Source organism: Scomber japonicus, chromosome 7, assembly GCF_027409825.1.
Source record: "Scomber japonicus isolate fScoJap1 chromosome 7, fScoJap1.pri, whole genome shotgun sequence".
Taxonomy (NCBI): Eukaryota; Metazoa; Chordata; class Actinopteri; order Scombriformes; family Scombridae; genus Scomber; species Scomber japonicus.
Genome location: NC_070584.1, coordinates 8,831,431 through 8,848,373, shown reverse-complemented (window position 1 = coordinate 8,848,373; position 16,943 = coordinate 8,831,431). Strand labels below are relative to the sequence as shown.

General features: G+C 42.6%; 1 protein-coding gene across 5 annotated transcripts in view; it reads left to right on the top strand.

The window, feature by feature from the left end:
* herc2 (HECT and RLD domain containing E3 ubiquitin protein ligase 2) overlaps positions 1 to 10,539 on the top strand; it is a 43,112-nt gene extending 32,573 nt beyond the window's left edge. For all 5 annotated transcript variants that reach the window (XM_053322729.1, XM_053322731.1, XM_053322728.1 and 2 more), the window contains 19 exons: positions 27 to 145; positions 676 to 801; positions 885 to 1,040; positions 1,137 to 1,451; positions 1,591 to 1,805; positions 2,218 to 2,395; positions 2,629 to 2,790; positions 3,555 to 3,646; positions 3,749 to 3,888; positions 4,074 to 4,261; positions 4,433 to 4,630; positions 4,723 to 4,806; positions 5,324 to 5,465; positions 5,593 to 5,787; positions 6,051 to 6,163; positions 8,239 to 8,429; positions 8,519 to 8,624; positions 8,705 to 8,917; positions 9,576 to 10,539. In XM_053322729.1, the coding sequence (XP_053178704.1) occupies positions 27 to 145; positions 676 to 801; positions 885 to 1,040; positions 1,137 to 1,451; positions 1,591 to 1,805; positions 2,218 to 2,395; positions 2,629 to 2,790; positions 3,555 to 3,646; positions 3,749 to 3,888; positions 4,074 to 4,261; positions 4,433 to 4,630; positions 4,723 to 4,806; positions 5,324 to 5,465; positions 5,593 to 5,787; positions 6,051 to 6,163; positions 8,239 to 8,429; positions 8,519 to 8,624; positions 8,705 to 8,917; positions 9,576 to 9,848 (3,206 nt within the window). In that variant the 3' untranslated portion in view covers positions 9,849 to 10,539. The remainder of the gene's footprint in view (positions 1 to 26; positions 146 to 675; positions 802 to 884; positions 1,041 to 1,136; positions 1,452 to 1,590; positions 1,806 to 2,217; positions 2,396 to 2,628; positions 2,791 to 3,554; positions 3,647 to 3,748; positions 3,889 to 4,073; positions 4,262 to 4,432; positions 4,631 to 4,722; positions 4,807 to 5,323; positions 5,466 to 5,592; positions 5,788 to 6,050; positions 6,164 to 8,238; positions 8,430 to 8,518; positions 8,625 to 8,704; positions 8,918 to 9,575) is intronic.
* The last annotated feature ends 6,404 nt before the right edge of the window (positions 10,540 to 16,943 follow it).

Here is a 16,943-nt window from a genome sequence, read left to right as displayed (position 1 = left end):
TTAATCGTTACTTTGTGTTTGTACAGCTGCCGGACACAGAATGTGGGCTCTGCAGAGGCTACGAAAGCTTCTGACCACAGAGTACGGTCAGTCCATCAATATAAACAGGCTTCTGGGAGACAGTGAAGGCGAGGCTCGCTCTATGGTGAGTACAGCCCGATCGCACTCAGCAAACAGCTCAACTCAGATATGTGTTCATTTAACAAAAGACTGGCATGCTAACTCATTTTGATGCAATTCTCTTTTTCATTATTGGATTTTCAGTGTAAAATTCACGTCTGTCATTAAATGCATAAGCAGATAATTTCATATTATCAGTTTGATTTATTTTGTTGTCTCTCTTCAGTAGTAATTTTGTTTATTGTTATTCACATTTTTATGATTTATGATATGATTTATAACTATTTGTCTGGACTATTTACATCTTACTTTCTAATATTGCACTTTGTTATTATAGATTTGGTTTTACCTCCTCTGCATAACCCGTCTTTCCTTCCCCTTGTACATCATCTTTTTATTCAATTATAATATACTATCATCCTATTATGCTTTGTGTAATTCTTTGAGAAATGCAGCAGTGAACAAAAACAGGAATAATCAATGCAGAGCCAAGTCTCTTATTAGTAAATTGAAGCCCGCATTTTAATGATAATAAAATAATCTGTTCTTTCTCAGAGTTTCACAGGCAGTGCTCTTGCTGCTCTGGTGAAGGGGCTACCAGAGGCTCTGCAGAGGCAGTATGAGTACGAGGACCCCATCGTCAGAGGAGGGAAGCAGCTTCTACACAGTCCATTTTTCAAGGTAAAAAGTGGAGTGAGGTAGATTTCCACAGATTATTAGATACACTTTTCTGTCCGGAGCTAACTTTTATGTTTCCTTTTTAGGTCTTGGTTGCCCTTGCTTGCGATCTCGAGCTCGATACCTTACCCTGCTGTGCTGAAACCCACAAGTGGGCATGGTTCCGCCGATACTGCACCGCTTCCAGGGTGGCCGTGGCGCTGGACAAAAGGACTTCGCTACCGAGACCCTTCCTAGACGAGGTGAGTGTGCCAGGCTGTGCTGTCTGTGCTCGCCTTCACTTTGATCTCAGAATTTTTCTTTCATCTGTTTTCCTCTTTATTTTTCCTTTTTTGAAGGTTACAAAGAAAATCCGCGAGCTCATGGCTGATCACGAGAGCATGAACGGCCTCCACGAAAGTCACGACTTGTTCAAGCGCGAGCACGACGAGCAGCTCGTACAGTGGATGAACCGGCGGCCGGACGACTGGACCCTCTCCGCCGGGGGGAGCGGCACCATCTACGGGTGGGGGCACAATCACAGGGGTCAGCTAGGGGGGATCGAGGGGGCAAAGGTCAAAGTTCCCACCCCTACCGAAGCCCTCGCCACACTGCGCCCGGTGCAGCTTATCGGAGGGGAGCAGACTCTGTTTGCTGTCACCGCTGATGGCAAGGTGAGTCCTAATGTTAGACTCCACTCTGTCTCCTTTATCTGACACTATGTAGCACTACCTGTGTCAGCATAGATCAACAATGGCAATTTGATGACGTACAGGAAAATGCTGCTCTAATTTACTTCATCTCAATCCTCAGCTGTACGCAACAGGATACGGAGCTGGGGGCAGACTGGGAATCGGAGGCACCGAATCGGTATCCACCCCCACCCTGCTGGAGTCCATCCAACACGTATTCATCAGGAAAGTGGCTGTGAACTCTGGGGGAAAGCACTGCCTGGCACTTTCATCCGAGGGGGAAGTCTACTCATGGGGAGAGGCTGAGGATGGAAAACTTGGCCATGGGAACAGAAGGTCAGGACTGCACCTCCTCTAACATTTGGCACTTTTTAACTTTCAGTTCATAAAACATACACACAACACATCCATCTTACTTAAGTTAAGATGAGGTGTTTTCAGTAAATGTGGCTCAGGAGGTAGAGCGGTTCATCCACTAATCAGAAGAGATTTGATCCAGCCCACATGTTGAAGTGTCCTCGGGCAAGCTACTGAACCCTGAAATGTATTGTGTGTGTGTGTGTGTGTGTGACTGTGTGTGAATGTGAGCTTCCCCCCTGATGAGCAGGTTGGCACCCTGCCATGTATGAATGCATGTATGTGAAAGGGTCAATGTGACTTGTAGTGTAAAAGCGCTTTCAGTGGTTGAAGGAGTAGAAAAAACGCTATATAAGTACAGTCCATTTACCATTTACCGTCTTGCCTTTAGCCCCTGTGACCGTCCTCGTGTAATTGAGTCCCTGAGGGGAGTTGAAGTGGTGGACATCGCTGCTGGAGGAGCACACAGCGCCTGCATTACCGCCAGTGGAGAGCTGTTCACCTGGGGGAAGGGTCGCTACGGACGACTGGGCCACGGAGACAGCGAGGACCAACTCAAACCCAAACTGGTCAGTGAACTCTCTGCTCCGCTCTGTATATATATAGCACGCTCCGGGTTTGTCAGCACACTCGGCGTACTTGAGAAAATAACTGTCAGCTCCGATGTGTCTTTTAAAAACACGTGTGTCTCAGTGTTTGGACAGGACTCAAAACGTCTGCTCTGCCTTCTTTTGACAACACCCCCCCTCCAGACAATCACGGAAAGGTAAAGCTCATGTTTGTGTCTGTACGGTTTATTCAGGTGGATGCACTGCAGGGTCACAGGGTCATCGATGTAGCCTGCGGCAGCGGGGACGCCCAGACGCTGTGTCTAACAGATGATGACATGGTCTGGTCATGGGGAGACGGGGACTACGGCAAATTGGGCCGCGGAGGCAGTGACGGCTGCAAAATACCGATGAAGGTACGACAAATTACACAGCAGAGCCAATAAAGGTCAGCACAGGTGTCACTTTATAATCGTTGTGTTATTTTATATCAGGTATGAAACACTGAGAGGTTGTCTGTGTTGCACTGACTCTAACAGACAGTGTTGCATTATGGGTTCTTTGTAAGCCCAGTTGCTATAAAGTTAGGCTATAAAGTTTCTTCAAGTCCATTTATAGTGTGTCGTATAGAGTTATTCATCCCTAAAGGTGTCCAGGAAGTTCAGTTAAAATTACAGGAGTTTCTGAGCTCTCTGAGGGGTTTTTACTGCAACGGAGGAAAGAAAGACATGAGTAAAAACAGGTTTAATGTGTCCACCAGAGACATGAGGGGAATCATGAGGATCTCAAAAGACAAAAGTGCAAAGAAAAAAGAGAATTATTCTGACTGCTTCTCAACGCCTGTTCCACTTTTACAAGAGTCTTACAATCGAGGTCATCTTATATTCTAGCCAATTCAGTACTCTCAGCATATGTGTAAGCACTGCACATGTTAAAAGTAATATAAATAATCTGCTTTGAATAATAATTGTATCTATTTAGTTGTGATGTCACCAATAAGGTGACATCGTGATTTGGCGTTATACAAATAAAGATTGATTGATTGATTGATTGATTGATTGATTGATTGAATAAGGCTCATAGGTGCACAAATTAAAGTTGAGTACAGAGAGCAGCAGTTGGATTTAAAAATCACTTTCTAATGACTGAATTAATTAATTAATTGATTTGTTATCCACAGATCGACTCTCTCACTGGCCTCGGAGTGGTCAAAGTAGAGTGTGGCTCTCAGTTTTCTGTTGCTCTCACCAAGTCTGGAGCAGTCTACACCTGGTACGTACAACACCGTGTAGAGCAGTGAATCAGTCACAGCCTCTTGTTTCACTGCCAATATTAGAAATGAGGAGCATACTCAGTTATGTTTGTCATTCACAGGGGGAAAGGGGACTACCATCGACTGGGCCACGGCTCAGATGACCACGTTCGGCGACCCAGGCAAGTCCAGGGGCTACAAGGGAAAAAGGTCATCGCCATCGCCACAGGGTCTCTGCACTGCGTCTGCTGTACTGAGGATGGTAGGAAGGACAATTTTCTGTATATTTTTTGCCGTCTCTTGCTCTCCACGAATGTATTTGTTTATTTCAGATCAGTTTATTGCACTCTTTGCCATCTTTCCATTTACCGTCAATGAGTCCAAAGCAGTCGAGTCGGTGTTGGGTTTCAGCTTCACAGGAAAGCTTTGATGTTGTGTTTGGCTCAGGAGAAGTGTACACATGGGGCGACAACGACGAGGGCCAACTTGGAGACGGGACCACTAATGCCATCCAGAGGCCACGGCTTGTGGCTGCGCTACAGGGCAAGAAAATCAACAGGGTGGCCTGCGGATCCGCTCACACCCTCGCCTGGTCCACGAGCAAGCCCACCAACGCTGGGAAGCTGCCTGCACAGGTACAGTATTAACCCCTGCTTCACAGAACTTCTTCACATATCTGAATGAAAAAGTAGAACGTTCTCCTCTCAGAGCTTCCAGTAGATGGCAGTAAAGCTACGCACTCACACACCTACAAACACCTATCAAGCCACCCGTCTCTGACTATGTGGTGTTTTTTTTTTTTAAAGGTACCCATGGAGTACAACCACCTGCAGGAAATCCCCATCATGGCTCTGAGGAACAGGCTGCTGCTGCTGCACCATATCTCCGAGCTCTTCTGCCCCTGCATACCCATGTTTGACCTAGAGGGTCGGCTGGGCCAGACGGGCCACGGACCCTCAGTGGGCTTCGACACGCTCAGGGGGATTCTGATCTCCCAGGGCAAGGTGGGGATGGTTAAGAATTCAAACCCAGAATCGTGCACAAGAAAATGGGCACAGCAGTGTTTTTATGTTTTTTTTATTTTTTTTGTGAACAGGAAGCTGCTTTCAGGAAAGTGGTCCAAGCCACCATGGTGAGGGACAGGCAGCACGGACCTGTGGTGGAGCTGAATAGGATACAGGTGCAGTAGGAAACAAACATTTTTTAACATCTTACAACACTAATAATCTATCTCACAGTCACTCTTCAAGTCCTCTGCTCTCACTCTCACCCTCACCCCTCCTCTACTCCCTACTCCTCTCTCCTCCCTCCTCCTCCCCTCACTCTCGCTGTGAGGCTGTGTTCCAGACAGGCTCCTGAGCATTACATGTGATGTCTTTCATAAGGGGATTTTTCTTTTTGCTTGTGTGTGTGTGCACGCTCCAGTCTGTCTGTAGGGGTTCCTGGTCTGAGATTTTAGACCACATAAGAGTCTCGGTTCGGGCCACTGCCTCTGTGCACACACACACACACACACACACACACACACACACACACACACACATCTCTGTACTGTGTACTGTAGCTCCAAGTTGTATCAGTGGTGCAGAGAGCTGTCATACTCAGGAATTCATGCCCGTCAGTGTTCTTTCTCTCTGGGAGGAGGTTATTAAGCACATAACAGAAACAAATCAACCCCTAATCTCTTCACCCTGTAGGTGAAGCGTTCCCGTAGCAAAGGGGGCCTGGCAGGTCCCGACGGAACCAAGTCTGTATTTGGTCAGATGTGTGCCAAGATGAGTTCCTTCAGCCCAGACAACCTCCTGCTCCCTCATCGTGTCTGGAAGGTCAAATTTGTAGGTAGGTGTCCGTGGTCACACCATGTCTCCTGTGTGCCCCTATTTTTTCTTTAAAAGTAACATGCAAGTATCAGAAATGATGGTCTGCGTGCATTTTTTGAGACGCTCTGCTCTACTTTTGTCCTCAGGGGAGTCTGTGGATGACTGCGGCGGAGGCTACAGTGAGTCCATCGCTGAAATGTGCGAGGAGCTGCAGAACGCCCTGACCCCGCTGCTCATCGTCACCCCTAACGGCCGGGACGAGTCGGGCGCCAACAGGGACTGTTTCCTGCTCAACCCCGCGGCCAAGTCCCCTCTTCACATGAGCATGTTCCGCTTCCTAGGTATAATCCAGTTAATCTCCCAGACAGGTCTTCTGGGGTGTTAATCCTGGATAAACAAAAACTGAAAATATGCATGTTTATTTTTAAAAATGTGCAAATGCTTGGTGTGCGTTTTTGCTGATAAAACACCTGGCCCCAACTGTTGAGCATGCTTCATTTAATATCGATCATTCTCTTTTTTTTTGTACTACATAGACGCTGCAAAATACAGTGATTGTTTGTTTGATTTGTGTATAATGTGCTCTACCTTGCCGTGTCTATAGGAGTGCTCCTGGGGATTGCAATCCGCACTGGAAGCCCTCTGAGTCTGAATCTGGCAGAGCCTGTGTGGAAACAGCTGGCAGGCATGAACCTGACCATCGCTGACCTCAGTGAGGTATGTATGTAGCCTCTGTGCACAACAGGGCTCTCAGTGTGTATCCAGTAAGTGCTGTTAATGATTGATTGACTGAAAATATAACTAATATTACAAACATCAGGCGAGAATCACTCCTACATACAGATATTGTTCTAAAGTTGCAAATTCAAGTCATTTCAGAGAATTTGTCGTATTCATCAGTTCTTTTATTCTTCTTGGAACAAACAGGCCTGTTTACAAGACATGTAATTTAAATAGGGTAAAAGATTATGTTAAATGACTAAACTAATCAATTTAATCTTATGTTCACAGGGGAAACATTACTCTAACCCCCATTTGGTATTTATAAGCAGTATATAAACATGCAATAAATATTGTACAACACACTACAATACATATATAATCTAATATGATGTTAATATAATGTTATTAATGCAGCAACTATTATTTCTCCTATAAAGACATATTTCATATTATTACAACAGTATTTTACTATATTGTCATATGACCATATATGGTCATGATCTATTTATAGACCAGCACCCACGTACGGGTGCCCACTGGAGGAGTTGGCTACATTAATAATCATAGCTGCTTACAACAATAATGTGTTGTAAAAAACATTTATTAATTGTTTATACACTGCTTATAAATGCTAAATATGGGACTTTAAGTCAAATGTTTAGGTATCATCATGGCAGCAACTTATAGAGAGATTCCACATATTTTAAGCATATTTTGGCAATAAATCATAAATCCAGTATACAGTTGTTGTTGTTTTTTCTCACTACAGCAGCTGATTGTATTTAAGTCACTGTCCAGGTGAACATCCTCTGTTGTACTCAACAGTGTAACATCACCAGCTGTATAATTTTCTCTTGCCCTCCTCCATCACTGTCAAACCCATTTGACCTCCTCCCATCTAAGTCATGGACCCTGTCATAGAAGGATTTTTTGTATCAAACTTCACATCAAACCATTCCCTCACAGTACAGAGGTCCCCTAATATGACCGCTGACATTGTTGCATTTGTTACATTTTCATCAGCTGATTTACAACAACAACAATAATAATGATAATAATAACAATAATACAATGGATTTTAAAGCTCCCTGATGTGAAATTCTTCTTTTTGCTTTTTTATGTAATGCTCTTGCTCTTTCTTACGTGTGAAATTTGCCCAAAAACCGAGCAGAGAAGTCTTAAATGGTAATTTAGGGATGTCAATCATGCAAATGATGAAATCTCACAAACACGCACCCTCTCATGAACAGGTCACATTCATCAGGTTAAAATAAAACTTGTAATTTACAAATTGTCGCATTTTAGAGAGTTTGATGAGTCTGACTCTGACACTCTAACAAGAAAAGCTCAGTGTTGTACATGATTTTAACATCCCAAGAAACTCTAATTGTCTTGGTGTAAATGAACATGTCCACCCTCCAGCAGCGAAAAGGTATGCCTCCCTTTATGTCAGATATTATGTAACGTATTTAACCCTAGTGATCTGCATTATACCCGGCAAAAAGAACACATTCCTATACATTCCTTCTCAGATTAAAACCTTAAGCCTGTCGGCTCCCTGCTCACTGTAAAGGATCTTAATGGTACAGCACGAAGTACAGACTGTCACAGCGAGAACCGCTTCTGTAAACTCAACAATGTACCTGTTCTTCAAAGGTTAACATCCAACTTCATTTCAGTACAAGCTGTGAGCCACAGCCTCAGCTTTTGTTTTAAGGGCTTGGCGTGAGTCTACTCCTGCCCTCACGCTGTGATCATGAGCTCCTGAACTGTCTTTGGGAGAATACTGTAGCAGAAAAAAGCTTTTTTACTCACAAAGCTGCTTTTGTTTTGTGCTTTTTGCCCTTGAGATACTGTAAAGGTTAGATGGGAAATGATTTCAGCACAAGACTTAAGAAAGAGTGGAGCTCACAGGAAACAAGGGCATTGGCACGCTCACATACACACACACACACTCACATGCTGCACATACAAACATTATGATTAATAAACATATAGTTAGATGGATAGATAGATAGCAGGGGATATTACTGTGTTTTTGTGTAATTATGTTGTGATGCTCCTCTCAGGTTGATAAAGATTTTATTCCTGGCTTGATGTACATCCGGGACAACGAGGCCACAGCTGAGGAGTTTGAGGCCATGACTCTACCCTTCACGGTGCCCAACGCCAGCGGCCAGGACATCCAGCTCAGCTCCAAGTACTCCCACATCACCCTGGAGAACCGCGCAGAATACGTCCGCCTGGCAATTAACTACAGGTGAGAAAACACGCTGAATTAACAAAATATGACGTTTTGTTATTGTGTTTACCCCTTTTTTAAAATCTTTTCTTCCCTCCACCCCGCAGACTCCATGAATTTGATGAGCAGGTGTCTGCAGTGCGTGAGGGAATGGCTCGAGTGGTTCCCGTTCCCCTGCTGTCGCTTTTCACCGGTTACGAACTGGAAACTATGGTGAGTGAGCGCAGTTTTAGCTCCCTAAATTGTTGGTGCTATGTGCAGATTTTTTACACTAAATGTCTCCTTCTCCTCAGGTGTGCGGAAGCCCAGACATCCCACTCCACCTGCTGAAGTCGGTGGCCACCTACAAGGGGGTGGAGCCGACGGCGCCGCTAATCCAGTGGTTCTGGGAAGTGATGGAGTCCTTCTCCAACACGGAGAGATCTCTCTTCCTCAGGTTCGTCTGGGGTCGTACACGTCTGCCTCGCACCATCGCTGACTTCCGTGGGCGGGATTTCGTCGTGCAGGTAAGAAGTGTAAAGGTAACGGCTTAAAGGAATAGTTTGACATTTTAGGAAGGGCACATATTGGCTTTTTTGCTGAGAGTGAGATGAGAAGAACACCTCACTTGTATCTGTCAGCTAAATATGATGCAACAGCTAGTAGCTGGTTAGCTTAGCATAAAGACTGTAAATACGGGAAAGCGTCTATCCTGGCTCTCTCACCTTTCAGGTACAATTTGTGGTTTTACAGGGGGGGTTATGAGCTAGAATACTTCTTATCCGGAAGCAGTGACTTCTAAGAGGCTTGTCCTCACTGTCAGGTTGTCAGGTAACCAGTCACTGCGCTGGGCTTAGAAATAATCCCGCACATTACCCCCCATAAAAGCACAACTTTTCAGTTTTAGGCCTCAGTTTTTATTGGTATTAGACAAAAGGAGATACAACATGTACAGTAAGTGAGCTTAAGAGGTGCTGATAGTTGGATTTTTATACATTTTGGATAGAACCATGCTAGCTTTTTGCCTCTGCTTCCAGTCTTTATGCTAAGCTAAGCTAACTTTCTTCTTTATGTCTAACTCTACATATTTCCCTGAAAGTCAAATTATTCCTTTAAGTTATTTGTTGTGTATTGATGTTAGACACTCTAATAACACCCTGCTAACTTTATCTTCTCCGTCTCTAGGTGCTGGACAAGTACAACCCCCCTGACCACTTCCTGCCAGAGTCCTACACGTGTTTCTTCCTGCTCAAGCTGCCCAGGTACTCATGTAAACAGGTGCTGGAGGAGAAACTGAAATACGCCATCCATTTCTGCAAGTCCATCGACACCGACGACTACGCCCGCATCGCCTTGTCCGGAGAGCCCGCCGCTGACGACAGCAGCGAAGACTCGGACAACGAGGACGCCGACTCCTTCGCTTCAGACTCCACCCAGGACTACTTAACGGGACACTGACCTCTGACCTTTTTTCCAGATTGAGTCCAAGAAGAGTTCCAGGTGCTGCCACACAGAGACTGCATTAATCTCACCTATTAATACACACATTCATGCAGGCATTCTACTACGACACAAACGTCTGTGGGGGGAAAATGTGCAATGAGCTTTAAAAGCATTATAAGCTAAAGAGAGGAACAAAGACAGGTTTGCTCTTATTTAGTTTCTTTAAAAAAAATAAATAAATAAAGATGGGGTGATCAGCTGCACACGTGATTGTTGTGTTACATGGGAATTATGTATATTATTACAGTTACAGAGTTAAAAAAAAGAAAAAGGCTCCAGCCTAGCACTGTGGTAGATCTCTCCCTCTGGTTTGTGTGAATTACCTGTCCCTAGTTTGTATATAGAAAATCGATGTGCGACAAAAACAGTAGTATTATTTTTTGTTTGTTGGTAATAGCCATGTTTCTTTTATTATAAAAACAACAACATTTTTAACTTAAAAAAGTCAGTGTTTCTCACTCGGCTCACGTCAGTCAGAGCCTACTGAAGGGTCGTTTTAAGATTTACCCCCTCCTCTCCCACACCATGTTTGTGCACTGTCTCCTTTAAAGAATGTATATAATATGATTGTGCCATGTATTCACAGGTCTCATTCCTGCATATTAAATGTTAATAAATTTCTGTTAATAAATTCAACTGAAAAACAAAAGAAATGGAATGACGTGTTTGCTGCAATGATTATGTGTTGTATTCTGTAACAGCTGGATCAGAAAGGTTTAAAAAAAGAAAAAACACACATACAGAAAAGAAATGCAAGACAAATTGATAAAAGCCGTGTTGATAATCATTTGAAAAGTCCATCCATTTCCTGCGTTCTTTTTCTTTTTTCTTTTTTTTTCATTGCAGTCTGGATTAAGGTTATTATTTAAATGCATTCGGAAAGAGTTAAGGGGCCGCGTTCCTCATCATAAAACCGTTGTACTGAATTTGTCCAAACTAGGTCAGAGGTTCATTTCGGTTTCTTTCCCTCCTTTCACCAGGCATTCGGTGCTTTAGCCAAAATGAAATCAGATTTTCTTTTTTTCTTTCTTTACCAGCCCCTATTTATTTATTTTTTTAATATATGGCACAAAGGTTGTAGCAGGATGGCGGTGGAGTGTTGCCCTGATGTGGGATGTTGCAGGTCTGTGGGATTAAAGAAATCTCCTATAATTACCTCTGTGGCGTGCTGTTGTCAGCAGTGCTCTGGCATCATGAGGGGACGGAAGGGGGGGGGTCGTGCCTCCTTCACGTGCTGGGAAAAACAGTGATGTGATGTAGCTCTTAAGACCCCCCCCTCCAACCCACCCACCCACTCCCACGTGCAGACCTCCTCAACTACACATTCCTCATAGTGTAACTGGCTGTAGTAAACTCACTCAAGTGTGTGTGTGTGTGTGTGTGTGTGTGTGTGTGTGTGTGTGTCTGTGTCATCTGCAGCCACTTCTCCACTCGTGTAAAATCGTGCATAGTTCTTTGTAGTTCAAAGGCACAAGAAGAAAAAAAAAAAACCCTTCTGTTTTATGAAAGCTTGATTTGGCTTAAAAATCATTAGCATTCTTTTCAGACTTAGTTCTTTTTTTTTTCTCCCCCCACGGTAATAATCACCAAGTACATTACGCTGGTGGGAGTCAGGTGCTTTTCAATACAGTCCAGGCTGAAGGCGGGAGGGAGGAGAGCAGAGACAGGGAATGAACAGTCTCCTTCAACTGTGGCTTCATAGTGTGTTAAATAACTTAGTCAGCAACCACACAGTATGACTGGATTTGTTCATATTGCATCAGAAACACACATTTTAGTATTTAGTTTGTTTCCACCCTGCAGTCTCCATGCACATTAATGCAGCATTTTACTCCCTTAAAGGCCTTAAAACCAATTTTCTTTGCCAGCTTCTTACTACAATACAACAATGCATGAAAAAAAAAATCTGCCACCAAATTTCAACCAGCTTTGGTTCATTTCACATGAGAGATTTCTGCATTTGTCTTTTTTTTTTTTTTTTTTTTTTAGCTGTTCCCTAGTTTGAAGTGGCTTGCCAATGAGTTACAATTGTTACTTTAAAATATATTTTGTTGTTATTGATTGGCTTGTTCATCACATATGAATACACTGAAATGGTAATTATTAACAAAAGAAAATTAGATGGTGGAGCTATTTTGGGGTGTATTTTTTCTTTCTTTTATTCCAGACAGCAGGGAGCTGAGAGGTAGGGCATTCTCATCACATGGCCAGTTTCTCAGTCCCATAGCTGTGGGTGAGTATTTTTTTTTTAAATGAGTATAAATACTATTTATATCATATACTATTATTGATGTACACAGTAGCTAAACAGTATATAGAAGGACAGGACAACTGACAGGAAGCTGAAGAGAACTGATATAACTGCTTTAACCTGTGGTTCATGTGAAGGTAATATGGACACATCCTGCAGATTTGATATCTTCCTTTTAAATTAAACATAACTACACTGAAAACTATTTGCCCTTTATTTTAGTATTAGAAGTATTAAAAGTAACTGAATTATGCTTATCATTAATACTGGCTGATTTAGTTTGAGCATGTATGAGCAGCATTGTGTCAGGCTGTTCATGTCAATAGAGAATTCTCAGGCTGCTGTGTTTGGATCACATGGGGAGGGTGTGAGGGATGCTGCCTGGTTCAGGATTGTTTAGCTATACAGACAGACAGAGGGAGAGGAAGCAGCTCTCTGCGTCTGCAGCGGCATGTGACTGCATGTGGGAGGTAGACAAAAGAGCATGATGGCCTTGTCTGCAACTTTCAAAAAGCCTCTCCTTGTCTTTCTATTGATGCTGCCTCCTTTTATGTGGTCTATTAATCAGTGTTGTAACTACTAAATGTGGCTGAAAGGACCATTTCTACTTTAAAGAGATAAGTAGTGAAATTGTGAAAGTACACTCTGTGGTAAATACTGTCTCACTGCATTTAAAACCACTGGAATTCTCTTTCTTTTGGTCCAATATTAGTTTGGTTTTAGATGTTAGGCACTCATGGGTTACTGCAAACTCTAGTTTAGGACTGAGTGGATCAGTCATAAGGGCAGTAAAACTTACACGATCAAAGTATGCATAAATGTGGCCAAAGGAAGGAGGGCCAGTGAACTATGTATGAATTCCTGGAAAGGCAGACTAAGGGATTAACTCCTGAGGGAGAGTTCTTGGAGGGAAATGAGACCTCACCCAAAACTAAGAACATGCAAGGGCTGTTATACAGTAGATACACAAATAGACAATGTTTAAACTGCCTTAAGAGTTGGTTTCAAATCATCTCTATAACATAAATATTCATTAAAACTTGAAAAAAAACTAATTATCCTTAGTTATTCTTAAGAGATGAACATTCAAATCTCCATCTTCAGTTTCCAATGTTCTCCATCTTTGTTTGGCGTGGTTGTGATTGTGAGAGAAATCTTTTTCTACTATAGATATTAACCCAAACAGGCTTTCTTCCCTTAACTGATAACCCATTAGTTTACAGTGTAGACTGATCCATCACTTTGTCACTGTCCTAACAGGCATGACATCACATTTCATACACAATTTCATGGAGTCTTTAAGGCTTGTACCAGCTGCTAATGACCTGTGAACAAATAATTTCATGCCACATCGATCACATCACTGACTTCAGATCCCACCTAATATTAACCTTGTCCCCACCACTTCATACAACGGATTCTGTCTGCAATCTCCTGAGTAACTTGACCGTATGCCACTGTTAACCAAAACAGCCTTTAATGTAGAGCAGCCAGGCAGCTCCTTGCACCCCTAAAGGATCAGAGGATCGTGGGAGCAAGACCTTAGGCCTCAGAACAACCTATAAAAGAATTATGCCAGCACTGTCGCAGCTACTGCGAAGCTTAAACTATTGACCCATGGTCGATTGCCACATTATCCAAAGGGTAAGCACTTAAACTATTCTGATGGAGGCATGAAAATATTCAGTGGGATCAGACTATCATCCAAATTCCATCATGTCTCCCCCAAAACAGAAAAACACTAGCACAATAATCCCTGCAAAAATGGCCTGTTTTGGGCTAAACCAGCTACTAATGATTTGAAAGACCTTGCTTCCTTTAATGTACATGTGATGCAGAACCATGTCCAAACCTAGGAGACTGAGACAGGAGAAGAAGAAGAAAGAGGATCTGTGCTGCTAGTGAAGGAGCAGTAGTCTTGGTCATTTTGAATTTATATTGACCTGAAAGGTCACAATCGGCTGCTATGTGAAAAAGGAGGAATTATGTTGTGGTTGAAGGGTTGCCGAAATGATGGTTGGTGCAATTACTGCATTCTCTGATGGACGACAGCAGATTAGCCTTTAAGTTACAAGCACCAGTTCAAATTGACAGGTTGGAGTCAGGAACAAATAGAGAGAAGACCAGTAGCCCAAACCCTACAACCTTTGTGAGTTCCTTAATTGGACTTGTGCTTTTTCATAGAAGCTGTCCCCTTAGGGCAGTGAGGCATTTGGTTTAAGATGGTTTTCTATGGGCCGTAGCTTGAGAAAAATGTATGTGAATTCGCTCCATGAGTTGCTTGGCTTTGAGCCATGTGTGCCAGAGCCCTGATGAACTGGCAGAGGTGGTTTAGGACTTGCCTATTGATGCTCTGAAAATAGTTGGTTAGCTATCTGTTGAGGCAAAGAGGGCACTCAGTTGGCAGCACATGATCCTGCTCATCTACAGTACAGTGAGAGGTAAGAGAGTGGGTACAGTGCAGGCCCTTAAGCTCTATAACGGAGCCAACATCTGATTCCCACCAATCTGATGAGAAGTGTGGCAAGTTCTTGACCTTTGGCATTATCAGTTGAGAAAACAATCTCACTACAAGGTCTGTTTAGAGGTTGTTCTGGAGCTTTTGATCAAAAGCATATGAACTACATCAGCAGATGGAGTTTGCGCTGTTTTCATGGAATTATTCAAAAGGTGCAGTGTGTAGAATTTAGTGACACCTAGTGAAATAGATTTGGCAGGAATGGAATATAATATTCATTAGTATGTTTTAATAACCTGAAAATAAGAATGAGCCCTTTATATTTACATAGGGAGCGGGTTCTCTTCCATGAGACCACCGTGTTGCACCGCCATGTTCCTACAGTAGCCCAGAATGGACAAACCAAACATTGGGTCTAGAAAGACCAAATCCAATCAAAATCCAATGATCTCTGTGAGGTTGTTCATGCTCATGTTGCTAGAGCTGTCAATCAAACATAAAGATTTTTATTTTGGGGCTTTTTATGCCTTTATTTAGACAGTCTGGAAGAGATGCTGACAGGAAGCAGGGAGAGAGAGAAGTGAATGACCTGCAGCATAGGTCCCTGGCTGAATTTGAACCAGGGATGCTGCGATTACATGGCATGCGCTCTAACCACACGACCACCAGGGGGCTCCACTGTCAATCAAACTTGATCAAACCACACCCATACCATCCTGATAAAGCAGAGTAGCTTAGTTTACCAGCTAGTTTTGTGTTAAACTCTTCATAAATAACAGATAAAATGTAGAAACCTGAAACCTCCAGTGTACATACACTCGAATGTACATCCTGTATCCTGTCGTTAATTAACTACTTAACTAACTACTACTAATTTAACTATTTTTTGGGGGAAACATATAAGATACAAATTAGTAGTCATTTTTATATGTCTTAAAATATACGTGGAGGAGATCTTTAAGAAACCAAGTTTTCAGGGTCTTAAAGATCTAATCAAAGCCTGTACACATACACTGGGAATAGACATCTTGTATCCAGCAGCTTAAACTAAAACTATTTGCATATTCATAGATTCTGGATTTTCAATGAAGGAGTAGCTGTCATGAAGTTTTTTGGACCCAAATAATTAGTCTTAAAACATGTGAAGAAGGGTCCTTTAACATTTTGCACTCACTGACATGGGTGCATGATTCCTCATTAGTACATTAATGCATATCCAGTCATATGGATTATGAGTTATGGGGGTAATTACACCTCAAGATGACCACCAGCGTTCATGCTCATTCACCTTTTTCCTAAGGACTATAATTTCACGTCAGGATGATGATGATGATTTCTGTCTTCTGTCATCCCGCATCACATGACTTTGTTGTTATGGATGAGAATAATTCTCATTCATCCAGGCCTCACAGAGCCGTAGTGACCCTAGCCACTGGCTCACACTCTTTATTCTTGTTGTACATGTGATTGCTCCTTTCTTGTTACTATATCTCACATCGGCCCACAAGACCCGTGTGCAGTCTCCCCCCTGGACATCTTCTGTGTGTGGCTCTCATCTTCTGGTGTCACAGGAAACAGTGAGTCCAGACCAGGTGACTGCAGCCACTCAATGGGAAACATTGTCTTTGCTGATTTCTGAGAATGAAGAGGGCCAATGCTGGAATCCCACAGACAGTAACCAATTAGCTGCAAGGATCATTTTGGGAAAAGTATATTTTTGTCGCTTACTTTATTCACTTAACTGCACAAATCGTTTTTATAGAGGAAACTTTTTAAAAATGCTATTTAGGCACAACAAAAAATGACACCAGCTAAAGCTAAAGCTAAAAACAAAAAGCGGATATATTCAGATATGTGTGGCTTTCAAATACACTGAGAGTGTTCAAGTGTTCGCTGACATCTATGTCTCTGACCTGTCTGACCTTTTTACACCTCCTGACGATGGAGAAGGCAGTTGCTGGAATTCCAAAGACAGTAATAACTATGGTGATCACTTTGGGAGGGAGGGTTAATGAAAATATATTTTTGTCACCGATTTTAATTCAGCTGACTGGACAGATAATTGTTATAGGGGAAGGTTTTAGTGGTAGAGTTTATAATGACTTTGATCCTTTTAGTGTGGTTCATTGATTTTTACTCATGAATGACAGGATGTTAAAATCCTAATCTGCTCAGATGTGTTGGGTCAAAGCAAATATATTAAAAGATTAAATTAAAGATACACTCACTGATTTTGTCATAGCATCCCCCAAAATCCCCCAATTTTTTTTTTTTTTTTTTTACAAATGTAACTGTTGAATATGTGATTGGCGCTGGCAGTTTTAAAGATACATTTTCTAGC